Source organism: Fusarium proliferatum, assembly GCF_900067095.1.
Source record: "Fusarium proliferatum ET1 genome assembly, contig: FPRO_scaffold005, whole genome shotgun sequence".
Lineage (NCBI taxonomy): Eukaryota > Fungi > Ascomycota > Sordariomycetes > Hypocreales > Nectriaceae > Fusarium > Fusarium proliferatum.
The window spans coordinates 2,325,249-2,343,217 of NW_022194794.1; the positions used below are offsets into that span (position 1 = coordinate 2,325,249).

General features: G+C 49.7%; 6 protein-coding genes and 1 non-coding gene across 7 annotated transcripts; 3 read left to right on the plus strand and 4 right to left on the minus strand.

The window, feature by feature from the left end:
- Window positions 1-1,308: 1,308 nt before the first annotated feature.
- Window positions 1,309-2,928, plus strand: FPRO_11011 (uncharacterized protein; the record flags this gene model as incomplete). Its single annotated transcript, XM_031232036.1, has 1 exon — window positions 1,309-2,928. The coding sequence occupies one exon, from the start codon at window positions 1,309-1,311 to the stop codon at window positions 2,926-2,928; it is 1,620 nt and encodes a 539-aa protein (XP_031082014.1).
- Window positions 2,929-3,615: 687 nt separating this feature from the next.
- Window positions 3,616-3,825, minus strand: FPRO_11012 (uncharacterized protein; the record flags this gene model as incomplete). Its single annotated transcript, XM_031232037.1, has 1 exon — window positions 3,616-3,825. The coding sequence occupies one exon, from the start codon at window positions 3,823-3,825 to the stop codon at window positions 3,616-3,618; it is 210 nt and encodes a 69-aa protein (XP_031082015.1).
- Window positions 3,826-4,770: 945 nt separating this feature from the next.
- tRNA lies at window positions 4,771-4,842 on the plus strand. Its single transcript has one exon. It is a non-coding gene; the product is annotated as a tRNA-Thr (tRNA).
- Window positions 4,843-7,153: 2,311 nt separating this feature from the next.
- On the plus strand, window positions 7,154-7,810 carry FPRO_11013 (uncharacterized protein; the record flags this gene model as incomplete). Its single annotated transcript, XM_031232040.1, has 3 exons — window positions 7,154-7,215; window positions 7,318-7,407; window positions 7,477-7,810. The coding sequence occupies 3 exons, from the start codon at window positions 7,154-7,156 to the stop codon at window positions 7,808-7,810; spliced, it is 486 nt and encodes a 161-aa protein (XP_031082016.1).
- Window positions 7,811-8,884: 1,074 nt separating this feature from the next.
- On the minus strand, window positions 8,885-10,308 carry FPRO_11014 (uncharacterized protein; the record flags this gene model as incomplete). Its single annotated transcript, XM_031232041.1, has 4 exons — window positions 8,885-9,675; window positions 9,734-9,858; window positions 9,910-10,024; window positions 10,074-10,308. The coding sequence occupies 4 exons, from the start codon at window positions 10,306-10,308 to the stop codon at window positions 8,885-8,887; spliced, it is 1,266 nt and encodes a 421-aa protein (XP_031082017.1).
- Window positions 10,309-11,434: 1,126 nt separating this feature from the next.
- On the minus strand, window positions 11,435-14,458 carry FPRO_11015 (related to stress protein ORP150; the record flags this gene model as incomplete). Its single annotated transcript, XM_031232042.1, has 1 exon — window positions 11,435-14,458. One exon carries the CDS (start codon window positions 14,456-14,458, stop codon window positions 11,435-11,437), a length of 3,024 nt encoding a protein of 1,007 aa, XP_031082018.1.
- A 1,406-nt stretch (window positions 14,459-15,864) lies between these two features.
- On the minus strand, window positions 15,865-17,356 carry FPRO_11016 (uncharacterized protein; the record flags this gene model as incomplete). Its single annotated transcript, XM_031232043.1, has 5 exons — window positions 15,865-16,059; window positions 16,110-16,486; window positions 16,541-17,045; window positions 17,111-17,138; window positions 17,199-17,356. 5 exons carry the CDS (start codon window positions 17,354-17,356, stop codon window positions 15,865-15,867), a joined length of 1,263 nt encoding a protein of 420 aa, XP_031082019.1.
- Window positions 17,357-17,969: the final 613 nt, after the last annotated feature.

The following is a 17,969-nucleotide window of genomic DNA, read 5'->3' on the forward strand; positions in this document are numbered from 1 at the left end:
ACACTGACAGTTCTTGACTCAACTACAAGGAACCTTTGGCCTTGACCCTTGTGGGCTTATGAATATAGTACCCTCCATCTTCTTCGGTCTTCGGAGTCGTATTGATCGCTGAAATTTATGCTACGCCGCTGACTTACATCAAGCAGGGAGGTTAATCCTGATGACGAATGCGCAGCACCATTTGCCTTTCGCCATGATCTTCGATCTTGTTACATTGAAGCAATACGACAATTCCTTAATCAATTGAATCTCACGGGTTGCCCGTCCAATCTCTCCACTGCAACGCAACGCCTTGACCATGCCCGTTATAACCGTTCAACGGCCAGTGTCGTTCCTGAAGCTAAGGCAAGGCCCCCTGGGTCCGTCCTCATACTCAGAATCTGAGGTTGTACGGGAATACCGAGATCGCTTCGAGTCTCACCGTGCCAACTAAAAGTGAGGCATGCGGGACATCGTCTGGTTTGGCTCCTTAGCGCACACTTTCAACATGAAACACAAGCTCATGGCTCTACGTGGAGTTGAAATTTCTTCTCGTCGTTGGCTAGAAACGCCTTCACCATGCACGGTCTGCGTGTAGTCCCTCAGCTTGAGTCGAGTGGGCCCGCATCGCCAGCCTCATCTACAGCCATCATCCTGGTTCATCGCCCAATGTAACGCCTCATCTCTCCCGTCTCATTGGCAACGATCCAGATTAACGGTCCAAGCTGTCACCATCGCTGAGATCTTCAGCCGTTCGCGCTACGTCATTCTCGTTTTCACTTAACTACCGGCCTCCCTCGCGCCACGTCGGCTCGCTCCTCTTCAGGGTCCTCCCATGAAACTGGTCCCTTCACTGACTCTCACAAGATCCAAGCTTTTGGGTTTTCCTCTTTGCTTCTTCTCGTCTAACTCAGGGCTTCCATGCTGCCCATCTCAACTTGCGCAGCTTCTATTCGTCCTGATGCACGCTGACGCCTCGGCTTTCTTTAGAGCTCAACTTACATACCCACCATCAAAGCCTTCCTCAAGATGTCATTAGCAAGGATAGCCTCAAGAATCAGGGCCGAGTCGGGGAGACGGGTCACTTGGTGAACCCTCTGAGGACCCTGACTTCAGCCTCACGGGATGATCCTCTTCTTATCATAAATACTGACTTTCGTCGTCTATTTCTGTCAGCTATCAATCTATAATAATCTCAATCATCTCAACTGCTTATCTCTCAAAGTGAAAGACGAGAGCTCATCCTGGGTTTTCAACTGATTTCATTCAATGTCTCTTGACCCTTTGCCTACTATTGAAACGACTCTCACTTCTTCTTCTCCATCCGACATGTCCTCTTCCATACAAAGCCGATCTGCTCGCAGTACACCTGCTATCAACGCATCCGCCTTTAATCCTCCTGAAGCCAATGGATCCTCTAATGAAAGAGTCCCTTTCATGCGAGACAACTCTCCTGAAGCCGACAGCCTACCGTCCAACCCAGCTCTTACTCCAGTCATCACCCATGGAGACAACCCTCCAGTCAGCAACAGAAACTCCGAGGCTGATACAGTAGTCCCCCTCCAACCTGTTATCAGTCAAGATCCCAGTCGAGTCCGTCCTGGCTCTCGCACCGGTAACTTTGTCACTCCCAAGACGGCTCGCTTCTCTCAGGATGGCGGAGAGCCTCTTCAGTACTCTGGAGGTTCCATGAAATCATCGCGACGACGCTATCGTAGTGAAGACTACGACTTTGACCAGGCTGCCGACTACCCCACAGTGAGTGACTATGAGCGATACTGGCGCAATGAAGGTCGCAATGATCGTTACACTGCTCGAAGAGGCCCTTACCCACCTCCCACATTCATGAACCGCCGTCGAGCGCACCCTCATGATTCGGATGAAGAGTTCTACAGCAGTGACGACCCTCGCATGCCTCCCACTGGCGGACGCAGAATGATGGACGAGGAGATGGGATATCCTCATCGACCTTTTCATCACCGACGTGCCTCTACCCTCAACGGCTTCAATATCTCTACAGGCAAGCTTGAGTGGAGTAACCTCAGTCCCAAGGAGAAATCAGAGATCATGCGTCTTCCTTTGACTCAGTGGATGAACTCAAATTTCAAGAACCACTTCGTCGCCAGTCTTGGCGAGCTCATCGGCACTACCATGTTCCTCTTCTTCGCCTTTGCCGGTACAGAAGTTGCCAATATTCAGGCCCAAACCGACAGCAAGACTACCACAGGAGAGTCAACTGGTAGCCTCAACGTTTCCAAGCTCCTCTACATCTCCATAATCTTCGGTTTCTCGCTCATGGTCAATGTCTGGGTCTTCTTCCGTATCAGCGGTGGTCTCTTTAACCCTGCCGTCACTATCGCCATGTTGATGGTGAAGGCTATCAGCATGACAAGAGCTATCTGTCTGTTCCTCTCTCAGATTCTTGGGTCAATGCTTGCCTCCGTTATGGTACGATATTTGTTTCCTGAGACATTCAACGTCCGAACTACTCTGGGAGGTGGTGCATCTCTGGTTCAGGGTGTGTTCATCGAAGCTCTTCTCACTGCTGAGTTGGTCTTCACCATCTTCATGCTTGCCAAAGAGAAGCACCGAGCCACATTTATTGCTCCCGTCGGTATCGGCCTGGCTCTTTTTATTGCAGAGATGGTCGGCGTCCAGTTCACTGGTGGGTCACTCAACCCTGCCCGGAGCTTTGGTCCTTGTGTCATCACCGGTACCTTCGACTCCGAGCACTGGATCTACTGGGTTGGTCCCGGAATTGGCTCTCTGATTGCTGTCTGCTTCTACTGGTTCATCAAGACTCTCGAATACGAGATGGCCAACCCCGGTGCTGATGGTGACGATCTCAACGATCCTACTAAGAACCCTGAGAAGCGAGCTGAAGTCCAGTCTAACGCCGTTCCCTCGATTGCCTTTGGCGGCGGCAAGACCCCTTCGATTCGCAGCTAAAATGACGAGTTCATGAAAACATGATTGCTATGGGTGAATACGAGATGGGTACGGTCCATCAACGATACACGATGAAAGCTGATGAACAAATCCAATGATGCTTCATGAAATCAAATACATGACAAACATACACGAAATGCGAACACGTTGGAGATGGCAAGAAAATCGGAATTGGGTCCTTTTTTCTTCTGATATTGCGGCTTAATTGGTTGGAGTTCGGTCCAGCGTTTTGTCAATTTACTAATGCCCGACACTTTTTGTTGCTTCGAGGCTGATTTCTCCAGATGAAGGAGTGTATATACAGAGATTTTAGGTAGAAAGAAACCATTTACACACAGCTCTTGAATGGTGCTTGAGTCCGGGTTCACCTTGATTGCAGCATGTCATGTCTCCGGTCTGATATAGATGTATATTCAGGAATCTCTACGATGATTGTTGGTGAGATGGTGACCTAGTAGTATTTCTGACATTCCAGGTACTACCAGAAACTGTCATTCCAAAGACACTTGGGTCTGGTCTTGAAGTTCTCGAATCTTGTGACTCTACTGTGATCGTTGACCCAACTCTCGTCTACCAATGCAATGTTACTCGCCGTCAGATTCATCTCATACCCCCCTGCCAGAACTACCCAAGCCTTGTTTTGGATATATCTCAGACTGAAAAGAATTTATGTTTGCCGCTGCATCCTTATTCCACCGCTGTCTGGCGTCTGTTGCGCTGGCGTCGAGCTCGAACGACGCTCAAGATGAAGCAGACGATACAGTACGAGATAGCAAAGCTAATGACACCCCCGAGACCACCAAGCATGAAGCCGGCCCCAGCATCTCGAGAGAAGCCGACAGGGAGAGATCTAACAGGTTGAGGGGTCTCAAGGGTCCCGATAGCAGGGTTGTTCATTGTTGTTGCTGATGATGGTTCTGGGCAGGGGGGTCCAAGGTTCTCTCTTATAGTCGTATTGCTGTCTTCTATTGTATCTGGTTAGGTAATCTGTTCACCATGGAGGCATGGTTTTAGAGGACTCACTTCCCTCTGTTGATCGAACAGAGCTTAGCAATGTCTCTTTCTGGTCAAAATCTAGGCGAGTGTATAGTTCTGAATGTTTCGGGAGTAGTATTTGTTTTGCTGGAAGAAGAGTCGAGATTGGTAGGGCGTAACATTATATACCGAGGGGAATGTACAGTTGCCACGGCGTTTGTATGCGGCAACATAGCAGTGACAGTGGCAACCAGTTTGCAGATAGCACTGAACATTCAACTTTAAACGGAGTGAATACAGGAATTTTGGGGAGGATATAGCTAGCTAATTTGTTCGTTTGTTCATGTTGAAACGGGGAGTGATTCATTGTCTGGTTGCGCTCGTTTGTAAAGCGATGAACAATGTTGAGAAGTTATCAACTTGCAGAATCAGTAAGTGTCTGTATCTCATGTTCATTGGCATAGCTTGACATCTTCTGGCTGACGAATGGTATTACTTGGATTAAGTTCCAGCCATAGATGAACCATCTGAGCCAGTTCATAATTAGTCGTGGCTTTGGCCCATTTGATAGGATGAAAGCATGATTCTATATTGACGTTGAAAATCAACGTGAACTTGGTAGAGAATTCTAAATTTATCGTAAATACATATACTCTGAGTTTAGAGAATACGGTAGAGTTATCCGTTCCGCACTTTGGCTTCAAACTTTATGACCTCGCTTCCACTTTGACTTACATCCAATGGTCACTGTCATGACTAGGTAGGTAGTATCTGGTTCATCCTACCTATGATCACCAAATTCCACTGGCCTTTTTGCATCTTCAAGTTGCCAATCTGTATCGCATTCCCCAACAAGCTCGCAACGAAGCCCCGTTGGCTCAGTGGTAAAGCGTATCACTAGTAATGATAAGATCACTGGTTCGATTCCAGTACGGGGCATGTGAGCTTGTTTTTTGGTCGTTTTTGCTGAAGTTTTAAAGTCGTTGGGATATCACGATATCTATCGTAGGATAGATAGATAGATAAGTAAGTAACCATTTATGTTGAGACTGATTTTATGATTTTCATTTTGTTGCTATAATGTTTACTTATGCAGGCTACACTTTGATGAGCGTCTAAAGAAGAAGCACAATATACCGAGAGATGGTCCTCTCCTGTAAACGTCAAGTCACTTAGTGAAACGACATATACACATGGATCAAGTCTTTTGATGCATCACATCGGGATGACCGAGTCTCGGTTCGAGCCGTGTACGGATAGTGGGGGATGAGATGCCTGGTCATTATATGGTCATCACGTCTACCCTAAACTAAACACTTTACTCAGTCTTGCGCAGTGTTCATGTCCTGACGATATGAAACAGAAGACCATGGCCAAAACATATATGTACATGTCTACAAGTCACGGGAGATCTCTACCCTTTCTTAGCCGGTAGAAATGTCGGGTGTAAGTGCCCCATGACATGTCTCAGTTCATCACCCTAGTCCAAGTCAAAGCCGTGACGACTTCACGAGAATCACTTTATCCCAGCCAAAAAGCGGAGAGTCTTGGTCAGTGCAATCATCAAGATCGGGGGCATGAAAGAGCAAGGAACAGAAGAGGAAGAGGGAGTGGAACCAGCATTAAATTTCACTCGATCCTAGTCTCGTCAAGATGGCGCGTGCCTTTTGAATGGAATCGATTAATTAATGAATAGCCCTGTCTCTCTTAGAACGTGCCTTACTTATCCAATGGCAACTAATGAAGCACGCGACAAATGCAGTTGCTTTCGTTTCAAATCACAGGAGAGAGAGTCTAGAAGGAGAGAGAAGCAGGTAATCATGCATCGTCATTCAGTTAAAACAATGGAACCGGGATTTCAAAGATACGTAAATTAAAATTGATGTCATCCGCCCACTCGGCCCCCTTTTCGCTCGGGCACGTTGATTGATACAGTCAGTATCCGTACAGTAGGTACATGATGATAGGCGCTGCCGAGCCATGGCTGGGTAAATGAGTGGAAATTTGGCGAGATAGAGGTCTACACCAAGAAATAACAGGTTCATGATTACCAGACGGTGCTGCGATGAGACGAATTCGCTGTTGTCTGTATCTCAGAATAGGGGGTTTCTCAGTTAATTACAGGCTCAGGAGCAGTCCGCATGTAATGCATTGTCTTTATTCTCTCGTCTTGTCCTCCTCCAGTCTCAGCCTCTTATTGATGATGATAATTCGGGGGCGTGTGTGTTCCACCAGATACGACCTCGTCACGCCCAGGCCATCTCGGCTGTTAATTAGCCATTAAATCGATACGGAGAAGCCATAATTATCCATTAAACAAATAGAACCCTTTTGCTCATCTGCTCATCAAGTCTCGAACAGGGCAAGGGGGGTCGTATCACCGCCTGTTTTGCGGGGGGCGTGAGGACTATTCAAGGTTATTCGATCAATGCACGGATATTGACGACACAGAAGAAGGGAAGGCTGTATGGCATCTATCTGACAGTTTTTGACGGATGGAAACCATCACTGTAGCGTTGGTCTGTCATAGAGAGTTTATCAACAATGTCTTGGACTTTTCCTCCTGACGTTTTCAACCACGTTGTCACATCTCCAGACCAAAACAAATCATTGAGTCTCAAACCTAGCCGCTTTCACACTGATCACCGACTCTTTGTTCTAAACCGTTATATCATCATCTCTTCTTTCAATCCGCATCCGTAGGTGGAAAAAAAGGTTCATTCGTCAGAGAACCTAAACTTGAACTCCCAACCTCATGCACACCCTACCTATTTCTACATCACACCCCCACCCTCCCCTCTCCATCAAATCAAATCCCCCTTGGACTGCCAGTAAAAGCCGCTAATTCCAGGGGACCTTCTGCCCTAGGGCCAGCTGGAGTGGATCTCACAGTGAACCCCTCCCCCTAACAGATGCGCTGTGCGCGTGGGCGCCGGGTCGCGTGTGGGGCAAAGGGGAGTGGAGAGCCCACTTCACCTCAGGAAATGGCTGTCGCTAGCTCTAGCTCAAGCTCTAAAGGTAGAACCCGTCCCTTGGAAACTTCCATTAATTACGGCCACTACAAGTGCCTCTCTTGTCTTTAGAGCTGAGCTCCCGTCTCATTTCTCCCTCCATCCATCATTCTCATTCTCATTCCCAACCCTTCATCTCTTTGCGCCTTCAACTGTGATACCCAATCCCATACTCCTCGACCTTTAGCTTTACTACGCTCAGCTTCTATCATATCAACCTCGTATAATCAGCAACCAATATGACTCTCACCGATGAAGAGCTCGACCGCGACTGGCAGCCCAGTGGCCGTCGCCCTCAATCGTCCGTATCCCCCTATACTCACCTCAATTGAAGACGCCCGTCATGTCGTCTACAAAATCAATGTGACTGCGAGCCAAGACCTAACATCCCTCTTTCGTATAGTACCATCGCCCGCTCTTTTAGTGCAGAGTTGATGGACATATTCCGCATCGAGAACTCGCTCACCGATCTGGATCAGCAAGTCCACGATAAGTTGGTCTACCACTTGCTCACCATTTCACGCCAGAAACCTTGCATCTAACCGCATTTCACCTTGTTCAGGAAGCAAACAGTCGACAAGAACACCGAAGAACTCGCCTCTCTCGAAGCCCGCATCCGCGAAATGGAAGACCGCCTACGTCGCTCTGTAGGCACCACCCAGCAGCGCTCTCCTCTGCCACAGGTCCAGACACAGAACACCAACCAGTCCCAGACTCAGCAGCAGCCAAGCTCCCTTGATGCTCCCACGGACGACCCCAAGGCTCGCTCACGACCGGGAACAGCCCGCGCTTCTCAGCAAGCTCCCTCCTCGGGCAACATGCCCCCGACCCCGGGTGCCAGTGAAGGTGAATACTACGTCGTCACCCGCGATGACTTGCAAGACGGCCCGCGCTGACGAATATTTTTGACTTTTTATAAAGACGGAGACCATGAATAAAGCAATCTGACCTTTTTTGCTGCTCCCTTTCTCTCCATGAACCATTCAATTCTATCGAGGGCCAACTCTCTCTCATCACCGCCAGTCAGCCTCTTACAAGAGAAGATGCCGCCCCTCATGAGCTAGTGGACGGTAGCGGGCGTGGAGAGCCAACGGCTGAGCTGCATGCAACCCTTGGCCAGACCGCAATTCGCACTCCAGCCCGACCGTTCATCTTTATGGGGAACATGTTTCAAAACTGACTCGGCGCAACCCTCGACGACTGGCCAATTCACTGTTTCGAAGAAAGCCACGAATTGCAGCCGAGGCGCATTAATAACGTCAAACGCCCTCGACTATTTTTTATTATTAACAATGTTTTTCAGTTGCTGGAGGAGTTTTCAGGAGCCCGGCGGAAATCAGCGGCGCATCCCCAGCCTGAAGTCCCCCCTTTCCCCCCTTTTTTTGTCGTTCGCTACCAAGATTCCCGGCGTTCATAGAGGCAGCATTTGCAACATCATTTTACTATTATTTTCATCCTCTCGCTTCAACTGTTGCGTCAGGCTGCTGCATATTGTTTATGGGAGGATAGCGTCCACGTCCACGTCTGAGTCTAGCATGGGGGGAAGTGGATTGGATGGACTGGACCGGGGACTGTTTGTATGAGTTGAGATGAGACGGAATGAATAGGACGGGAATGTATTTGGATGGACTGGTATGCATGTCAATTGATAGCAAGTGCATCAACTGTGCCTCAATCGACTTGAATTCACGGCCGGAATAATGAGGTTTATATGTATCTTTTCCAGTTACGGCATGGGTGGAAATATACGGGTAATCCTTCACCTTGTCACTTGAACAATGCCTCGCTTCTGCCCTTGAGTTCTGATATGGCTTTGATTTTATTACACATGAATGGCTCTAGCTCTTCTCATCTTACAAAGCATCACAATAGCCGACCTATATCGACAGCTCCAGAATTACATATCGACATGCTTTAAAATGCCGAACGCGAAACCCACGCCACCACAACCATGACCATGACCACAACCACTACCAATCATCGACATCAAGATCCTTGTTGGCAAACCCAACTTTGTTGTTCTCGATATCGAATGCGACATACAAGGCCTTGAGCGCAATATCACCAATGATGGTAACACCCAAGCTCTCTGCACTCTGCAAACCGCCCCAGCAGTAGTCTGAATCGTTGTCGGTTGTGCTGTAGCTGAGGTACGGTCCAGGAATCCTCAGAACGTGCTCTGTGCCTGGCACCTTGAACATCAAGTCTGGAAGATTGTTGGAAAACTTGCAAGGAAACGTGAACGAGTCGCCGAGACGAGGATCTACACGCATGTCTGGAACGTCGTACCAGTACATACTGGCCAGATCCCCGGGCAAAAACAGCAGTGTAGTTCCCGTGTCGATAGTAGCTTCGAAAGTGTGAGCCATCCAGACTTGACGAAGACCGGTCCAGGCTGTAGTGTCGAATGTGACATCCCAATGGGGGCTATCCTCCCGTGTGGCCATCCATGAAATGTTGTCCTTGGCTCGACTCTCATCAATGTAACCGAAATCGAAGCGACCTGTCGCATTTCGACGCATATCAACGGTAAAGACTGGATCAGCCAGTAGAGGACGAAGTTTATCAAGGAGAGACGGAGTCGGAGGATCGATGTTGCTAGGAAGAGACTTGGCAAGGCCCAAGATGCCTGTGAGTTCAGTTTCACGCTCGAAGCGAGGAGCAACGATCTGAGCAGACTGAATAGCTGTGTTGTTGAGTTCAAAGTCTCCCAAGCGGACAGTATCGAGGTAGACGATGCCATTAGCATGAGTTCCGTCGACTATCAAAGAGGTCAGCACAACATGTACCCACGGCATGAAACGAGAGATAATTCTCACCGTACTCAACTTCCCATTCGGCATCGCGAAGTCGGCGAGATGTCTTGGAAGAGTTGGGCTTGTAACGAGGAGCCCAAGGACCTTCAGGGTTGGCTCGATAGATTGTGTCTGTAGATTGCACCCACCTGAAGTGGAAGTCAGCATAAATCGCTGGTATCTAAGGGCATGTTTCTCACAAGTCTGCAGAGCCAGTGTCGAGGGCCATCTTGAGAGTCTGAGGCGGATTTCCAACTTTGACATCGGCGATGTAGATTTCATCTGCTCCGAGGGGCTTCACATCGACACGGCCATCTGCAAAATGGTTAGTGTGTGAATGGACGACAAATATTAGAGTTAATACCGTCATCAAGAAGTGAGAAAGCAGACAAAGTCTCTGGAGAGACACCCTTCCCCCATTTCTGGTGAGCTGCGACCCATTCTCGAACGAAATCGGGCTTGGAGTTTGAGTTCTTGGTAGCTTCGAGAGAAAAACCTTTGCGACCCTTGTGCTGGGGGGTGGCAGCAGCAGCAGCAGCAGCAGAAGCAGAAGCAATGCTGACTACCAACAGCACGGCAAGAAAGGCGAGGCCTCTCATGATTCAGATTGGAGGAGGCGAGTCGAGGTTGGTCAAGAGGCTGAAGGATGATAGAGGAATAGGTAGTCGAGAAGAAGAAACTAAGGTACGGGATAAACGAGAATGTAATACACAGGAAGGTGTAACTGGGGGAGAGATTGACGAAGGAAACATAGAAAGAAGGAGGGAAAACTGGAACTTGATACCTACCTACCTACCTAAGGTAAGATACCTAGACAGGGCCAGTGAATCATCTAAATACCAGACCCAGAGAGAGCCTGGGACGGAGGTGCTACAGTTGGTTGCCTTAAGGTACCTACCTACCTTAGGTAGTACCTCGCAGCTATCAATGGGCACTGCCGGACACTTTCTCGGCCAGGACAGTCTAGCTCGCAACGTCTCATTCGAGTAGTAGAAGCCGAGACCCCTATATCACCAACCTCCATATCTAGGCCCTCGGCCTACGCTTTGTAACACCCAAAGGCCACTCACTCGCCGTAGACGAGCCCATCACCTCGCGCCGACCATTGCACAACCTCTTGTAATCGGGTGGTTTTTCTCGCCTACAGCTCCAGCCGGGGACAAACACGGGAACCTGCAACTGCGACGTAACAATGCATGAATATCCAATCCACGTCTCTGGTAGCAAACAATCAACGACGGCACATTAGATACTCCATCCTGAAAATACAGATACGGGGGCACCTGTACTCGGCTTGGGTCATGAGATTGGCTCACAAGACCCTGAGGATGAGTAACCATACTACCAAGCTACCTTAGTACCTAGGGAGCTAGACATGGACATGGATGTGGAACGGGTAGAGACAGCAAAGGTCACGATATAATGCTTCGTTACTCGCGGATCCGTTGACCAATATATCTAAGCGGTACGGCCCGTGAAACAGGACCGACATACTAAACATCTCACATTCCGATCCCGTTCATCATTCATTGGTGAGAAATCCATATGTCCATCCTCATGGTATTCTACTTCATATGGTAGGTATAGACAGAGTCAGATATTCTATCGTTCGTCATCTGACCCGGTATCAAATAATCAATCAAGATGCGTGCGTATCAACAACCAGCTCCACCTTCTTCTTTTTCGTTATAAGAAAGCAAAGATCAAAAGTCAATACGCCATCGTCTATAGTTCGTCGTGAGTCTGCTTCTTCTCTCCCTCGCTCTTCTTGTTCTTCTCATTCTTCTCGTTCTCCTTCTTCATGTCGTTGAGCAACTTCTCGAGCTGCTCCTTATCAATCTCACCGTCCTTCATGAAGTCCTCGGCGTTAAGCTGCACTGTCTCCTGTGACGCCTCTCCGCTTGTCGTCTTGCTCTTTTTGCTTTTCTTCTTAGCCTCCTTGGCAGCCTTCTTGGCCTGTCGGTTCTTCTCTTCCACCTTTCTGGCACCCTTGAGGGCGGCCTCGACGCTAGCCTTCTCGAGCTTGTCACGCTTGACCTTGAGGTCCTTGATGAGGAGTACAGGATCGGCAGTGGCAGCAAGCTTAGACTGCTTGGCCTCGAGGTTATTCAACCAGTCCAGAGTGGCCTTGTGAAGATCAATCACTTCCTTGAGATCCTCCAAAGTGTACAGAGGAGGAATAGGCCCCTTCTCCCTAATCACTTGCTCCATCTTGCGGGCCTCCGCAACAGCAGGATCTTCGTCTTCCAGTCCGTCAAAGTCACCTGTGGCCTTCTCTTGCGCAGCCTCGGTGCTGGAAGACTCAATTGATGAAGATGCAGAGGCGGACTCAGAGGCGGACTTATGCCAACTCTCATGCTCAGCAATCTGTCCCTTGATCTTGTCGACGAATCCCTGAGTGTTCTCCAGAGTCTGCTTTAGTGCAGTGAGGTATTCAGGTCGCTTCTCGGTCTCTTCAACTCTCTTCTGGATGGGTGTGACTAGGTCCTTGAGAACTTTGAGCTTAGACTTGAGAACATCCTTGGTAGCCTCTGCACCATCGGCGTAGAGCCAGTCACTTGTCTCGCTGGCAAGTTCTGCCAACTTGGTCCTCTCCTTCTCAGTAGAAGCCGCAATAAAGGCATCTCCCTCAAGGAGATCCCTAATCTTGTAGGTGAATGCCTCAAGCTGGTTGAGAGCCTCCTCTCGCTGTAGGCGCGCCTTGTCAGAGGCAGCAAAGGCCTTGAGACGGTCCTTAGACTTGGAAATCTCGGCTGGTGTAAGGGCAGGAATACCACGGTTCTCCATGGTGATCTCAACAGGGATACCAACAATCTCTCGCTTCTTGGCCTCAGGCTTGACCTCCTCGGTACTTCCAGAAGCGGCAGAGTCGGCTGCTGAAGCGGTAGCAGACTCAGGAGAAGCAGTGGAAGAGGAAGACCTGTCATCCTTCATCTCTTCCTCAGAGCCTTCACCCTCCTTCAGAGGCTTCTGGTCCTTCTTGCCAAAGCCAAACAAGTTCTTGACACCATCTACGAGGCCTTCCTTAACCTCGGCCTCGCACTCAACAGCAGCCTTGGCAATCTCAACCTCACCGTTCTCGCCGCTGAGCTTGACACCGAGCTTGAAGCGAACCTCAGACTCGACGCAAGAGGGATACTTCTGCTTAATAGCAGCGATAGTGGCAGTCAAGTTCTTGGTAGTCAGAGTCTTAACATCCTTCTCATCAGAGCCAATTTGCTGGTAGAAAGTAGCAGTGAAGTCCTTCTCGTTGGTGAATGTAAGCTCCTTGGGGGCAGCGCCTTGAGGGGAGACGGCAGACCAGAGTCGCTGGTGCTGAGTCTTTCCCTCCTTGGTCTCCCACTTCACACCAGAGGGGTAGAAACCACCCTCGGCAATTCGGATCTCCTTGACACGGAAGCTGGGGCTGAGCTCAGCAGCGCGGAAACCAGCACCGAATACGGCGGCCTCATCAGAGTTGACGTTGGATCGAATCTTCTCAGGAGAGCCAGAAACCTTCTCAAGGACCTTTTGGACGAAAGGAGTGCGAGAAGCACCACCGTGGAGGATAATGGAGTCGATGTCAATGATGTCGAGGTTAGCCGCCTTCAGGGCATCGTTGATTACAACAGTGATCCTCTCAGCGTGCTCAGCAGCCATCTCCTCGAACTGAGTGCGGGTAATCTTGTATCGGAAGTCGATGTCCTCGTACAAGCCCTCGAAGCTGGCCCCGGTGTTCTGGTTGGCACTCAAGACATGGCGAACCTTCTCGACTTGGTTGGTGAGCTTCGCAATGGCGCGGCCGTGGGACCTGACACTCTCAGCAGCGACAGAAGCCCTCTGAGCGGCCTTGGACTCGACGAACTGCTTGACCATATCATCCAGAATGAGGTAGTTGAGGGAGTCACCGCCAAGAGTGCGGTCCCAACCAGCGCCTAGGACGTGAACCTCCTGAACAGTCTTGTTGAACTTGCCAATGTCCTTGATAGATCGGCCTTGGAACTTCAAGATGGTAGCCTTGGTGGAGCCAGCGCCCATGTCGAAAATGATGTTGTACTCGGGCTTAGATCCGTTGCTGACGTTGGGGAACTCCCGGGTAGTAGCGTAGTTCAGACCAACGGCGAGACCATCGCTGAGAAGTCCCAGGACCTTGAGACCAGCAAGCTCAGCAGCAGTCTGAAGAGCCCGCTTCTCATCGGCGGTATAGAAAGGAGGAACGGTCAGGACAATGGAGCGGACGATGCTTCCATCACCAGCGGCCACCTCAGCGTTCTTCTGGATGCTCTGTAGCTCCATAGCGAGCAGCTCCTCAACCATCCAGGCTTCTACATCGTCAGTAAAGGACTTGCTCTTGAATGCGGCGGTGCCTCGTGTGGGATGGGACTGCAATTGCAGCGCAGGGTGTCGGGCAGCGTACTCCTGAACCACAGAATCTTGAGTGGTCAGGCCGAGGATGGTCTTGAGGTTCGGGTAGACGTCGCTAGGGAATCGAGAGGCGAGAGCCATGGCGTCGGCACCATAGGCCCTCTCGGGGTAGTCGCCCTTCTGAGGACCATTTCTGGAGGGCTTGAAGACAACGGCGGAGGTTTCTTTTCGTCGGGAGTCCTTTGTTAGGACGATTTCTAAAGGAATTCCAGGCTTGACAAGAGTGGCCTTGATGTACTCGGTACCAAGGTCGACACCCAAAACAGCTGAGATTGCAAAAACATTTGTGGCGAAGAGGAAGATTGTCGCCAAAAGCGTCATGAGCGGCGAGACTCGAGATGCCATGATGGTGGTTTTGGTGGGGTGCGCTCAGTTGCGCACACCAATTCGCAGAGTACTGGTATGTCTTTTTTTTGTTTTTTTGTGACCAACGAGGAGCTTTGCCTCTTGAGAAAAGAGAACAAAAAGACGATTTCGTCTATGGGCAGGAAAATAAAAAGCCCGGAGAAACTCTTTTTGTATATATAAGTTAAAGAAGAGAGAGAGAGGACTGGACGATGTGGCCAGAATGGAGACCTCTTCCAATGGGGGGAGCAAGAAGCCACGATGGCTGTTAGAAGCTAAGTTAGTGGAAGCGTTCAGCCACTCATGGAAAGAGGACAGCTAACAATAGGTATTATAGCGGCGGTGACGTTTAGTCCCCATGCAAGGCTGAGAGACAGATAAGACAGAAAACTCGAGATTATTGGAGGGATAAGAATTTACAGTGGAACATTCGAGTCAAGGCCTCGCTCTAGCATCGAGTTCGCTTGACACATCAAAGCCCCGAGTAGTGACAAGTGGCCTATTTGGTCTCAGAAGTTCATGATGTTTGGTAATTAGGCTATAGCTTATGATGGCGTGGAGGTATCCGTAATCTTGGGTAATTTCATGATTATCCTGACTCGATTCAAACTGCATAGTATAATTTGGGGATAAGAGTTGAACTGTGATATAGATATCATATGGTTGACTAGGCGTGATGGCTTTTCTCTAACTACTATGCAAGCAAGACATGTTTCTTGGTGTTTGATCTATAGAGGATCAGGTCTACCTGAACGCAATATTCAGTGGAATCTCGTTATGGCCTTATCATGAGATTAGACGCACGTGGCCTTTGGTCTTTCTTCAGTCAATAATGTGGCCAATTTATCTACCAATAACATGACATTCTGAGCTCCCCACATTCTCCAAAACCCCCTGTCAACCCTATGACGGCACACTTTGGAGCTCTAGCTTCGACCCTCAGCCTTGTCATGAGGCATCATAGCATGTCCAGCACCATGTAATGAGACGATACTCTTGACATAATATGTAGTACCGATCTTCATGGTAATATTTGAACCATACCATAACTCAATGGCTCGGTCTACAATATCCACATTACTTTGCATCATGTGTCACACATCAAACACATTTGGCGGGTATCCATTCACATTATTTACCTACTGCCTAATCCCCGGAAGGCCTATTTTGTTACAAAGGTATAGAGAACTCCAACCGAAACCGTGGCCAGATGTATATCCGAGTCCCAAAATCATCAAAACCCCAAAATGCAAAGTCCTCAAGTCCACCGTCCGTCCCCTGGCTATTCGCCCTAGATAGAAATCTTGACTTGTAAACGCCGTCATCTCATGGTGTACATTTGCCTCCGGGAGAGAAAAGGAGATTCGTAAGTTTGTGTGTTTACCGCATGCCATGTTTCAAGGTGCTTAAGCCTCATCGCCACGTCGTCCGCCTCGACTAGCACCGCCGCGACCGCGACCACGGCCACGACCATCACTGCGGAATCCACCTCGGCCACGGTGCTCGCCTCGTCCGCGACCTCGGTGGTTGCCACCTTCGTTACGGGGACCCTTTCGCTGCACCTGGTGGAATCCGTCGTTGGGATCAGCAGGGGCGGTGGTCTGACTTGTTAGCATCTGATCGTATATCATCGAACAAGTAATCAACTTACTTCGGGGTGGTCGTCAGCCCAGGAGTGGGTGTTGGCGACGCGAGTAGGAGCAGCAGCATCGGCCTCAACAGCCTCGGCAGGCTTCACATCGACCCACTCCTGTGAAGCAGACATATCGTTACTCGCGTCCCAATGGCTTTCGGCGACAGCATTAGCAGCATCATCAGCAACACTGGCGTTGGCCAAGCCGTTGGAGATTGAAGAGGGCTCAGCGACAACGGGAGCGGCGGTGTCGCCAGCCTCAATCTCAGTAGCGGCAGCATGCGCGATGGTAGGATCGGTAGCAACATCCTTAACATGCTCGGCCTCACCCTCGGCAGGCTGAGGCTCGTCAAAGTGAGTCTTGTACTCTTGAGCGAGGGCCTTGACCTTGGAGACTAAGTATTGTTAGTAAAGGCAAGTACGAATTTGAGCTGCTTTGGGATACTCACAAGAGGTCTGTAGCTGCTCGCCAGGCACGCTGTAAATTTGATCCTCAGAGCCGTTGACAAGCTTGAGCATAGACTGCACGGCATTCTCATCACCAGAGTATATGGCAAGAAGCACACCCTCGATAGCTTGACTCTCATCGGAGTCGGGGTCTTGAGCTTCCTCGCGGCGGTAGGCAGCAAGTCGCAAAAATTGTGAGAGGACGAGGAGGTTGTCATGGAGAGACTTGGTAGACTCAGCCTTGGCCTCTGCAACAGCATCGGCCTTGGCCTTCTCCAAGTTCTTCTCCCACTCTGCCTTGTCACTGGCGGCACGTGTGCGGTACTGCTCGTCAACCTTTTGGTATTGCACAAGCTGTTCCTCGTATTGCGCTAGCTGGGCCTGCAGAGCGGGCTTCTTGAGGATCTGGGCCTTCTGGTCGTTGTTGATGATTCGAGACTCGACCAATTCATCAAGGGACTTGCCAGGGTTCTGGCTCAGGAGGGAGTCGGTCTTGGAAGCGTTGGTCTAACGGTAAAGTCAGTATGACGATGATCGACAGTTGGGCTGTAACCAGGCAAAAAGGCACGTACGATCTTCTTGTTGACATTTCGGATGTTCCTTTGTGACCGTTAGCACTCTACCGTCTGCGCATATTAAACTCAAACCCCAGAAACATACTTTTGGATCTCCTTGATGTATGGGCTCTCGAAGCTGTCATCGCTGTTCTTATCGGCAGTGGCAGAGGCAACGCTGGGCGCAGGTGATTCGGTTCGCTCGAGGGCCTTGGCGGCCTTCTTCTTCGCGGACTTGGAGGGCTGAACAGCTTGAGCAGCCATCGCGGTAGGATGAGGAGATTGTGTGATTTGGTGGAAGAGGGTTTGCGCGGAGAGTTACGGCACTGTCAGCGATGTGTGCGACAGGCTTACAGAGGAGATAGTTCGTTGAGTGTTTAAGAAAATGAAAATGCTAAATGCTAGAGATGCGTTTAGAATAATTTGGAGGAGAGAGAAGAGTTGAGTCCAGATGGTGGAGAAGAGTAAAGCGAGGTAGCTGAGCTGGAGCAGGAGAAGGAGAAGTCCGAGTTAGGTTGTGGTACAACGAAGCTTTGCCTGTCTGTGCCTGTCTGTGCCCGCCAGTGCCAGTGCCAGTGCCAGTACCAACACTAACTAACCTCAGAGCGCCCAGGCAGCAAACCCCCTGCATTGACACTGTCATTGTTTCTGGCCGAGAAAACGGGGCTGTCAATTGCTGTATGTATAGAATGGTTTCACATTATGATGAATTTTAGGCTGAGTGCAGTATTTTCTTTATCAAGACTCATCCATTGTTTGCCTTAATCTACTAATGTTGTTTGTACGGATAGAGACGGAGTGTTCTCTCGTTGGTCTGCATCATCGTCATGACAAGAAAAAGCCCCACCCAATCGTCGCATTCAGCTGAGATGAGGTT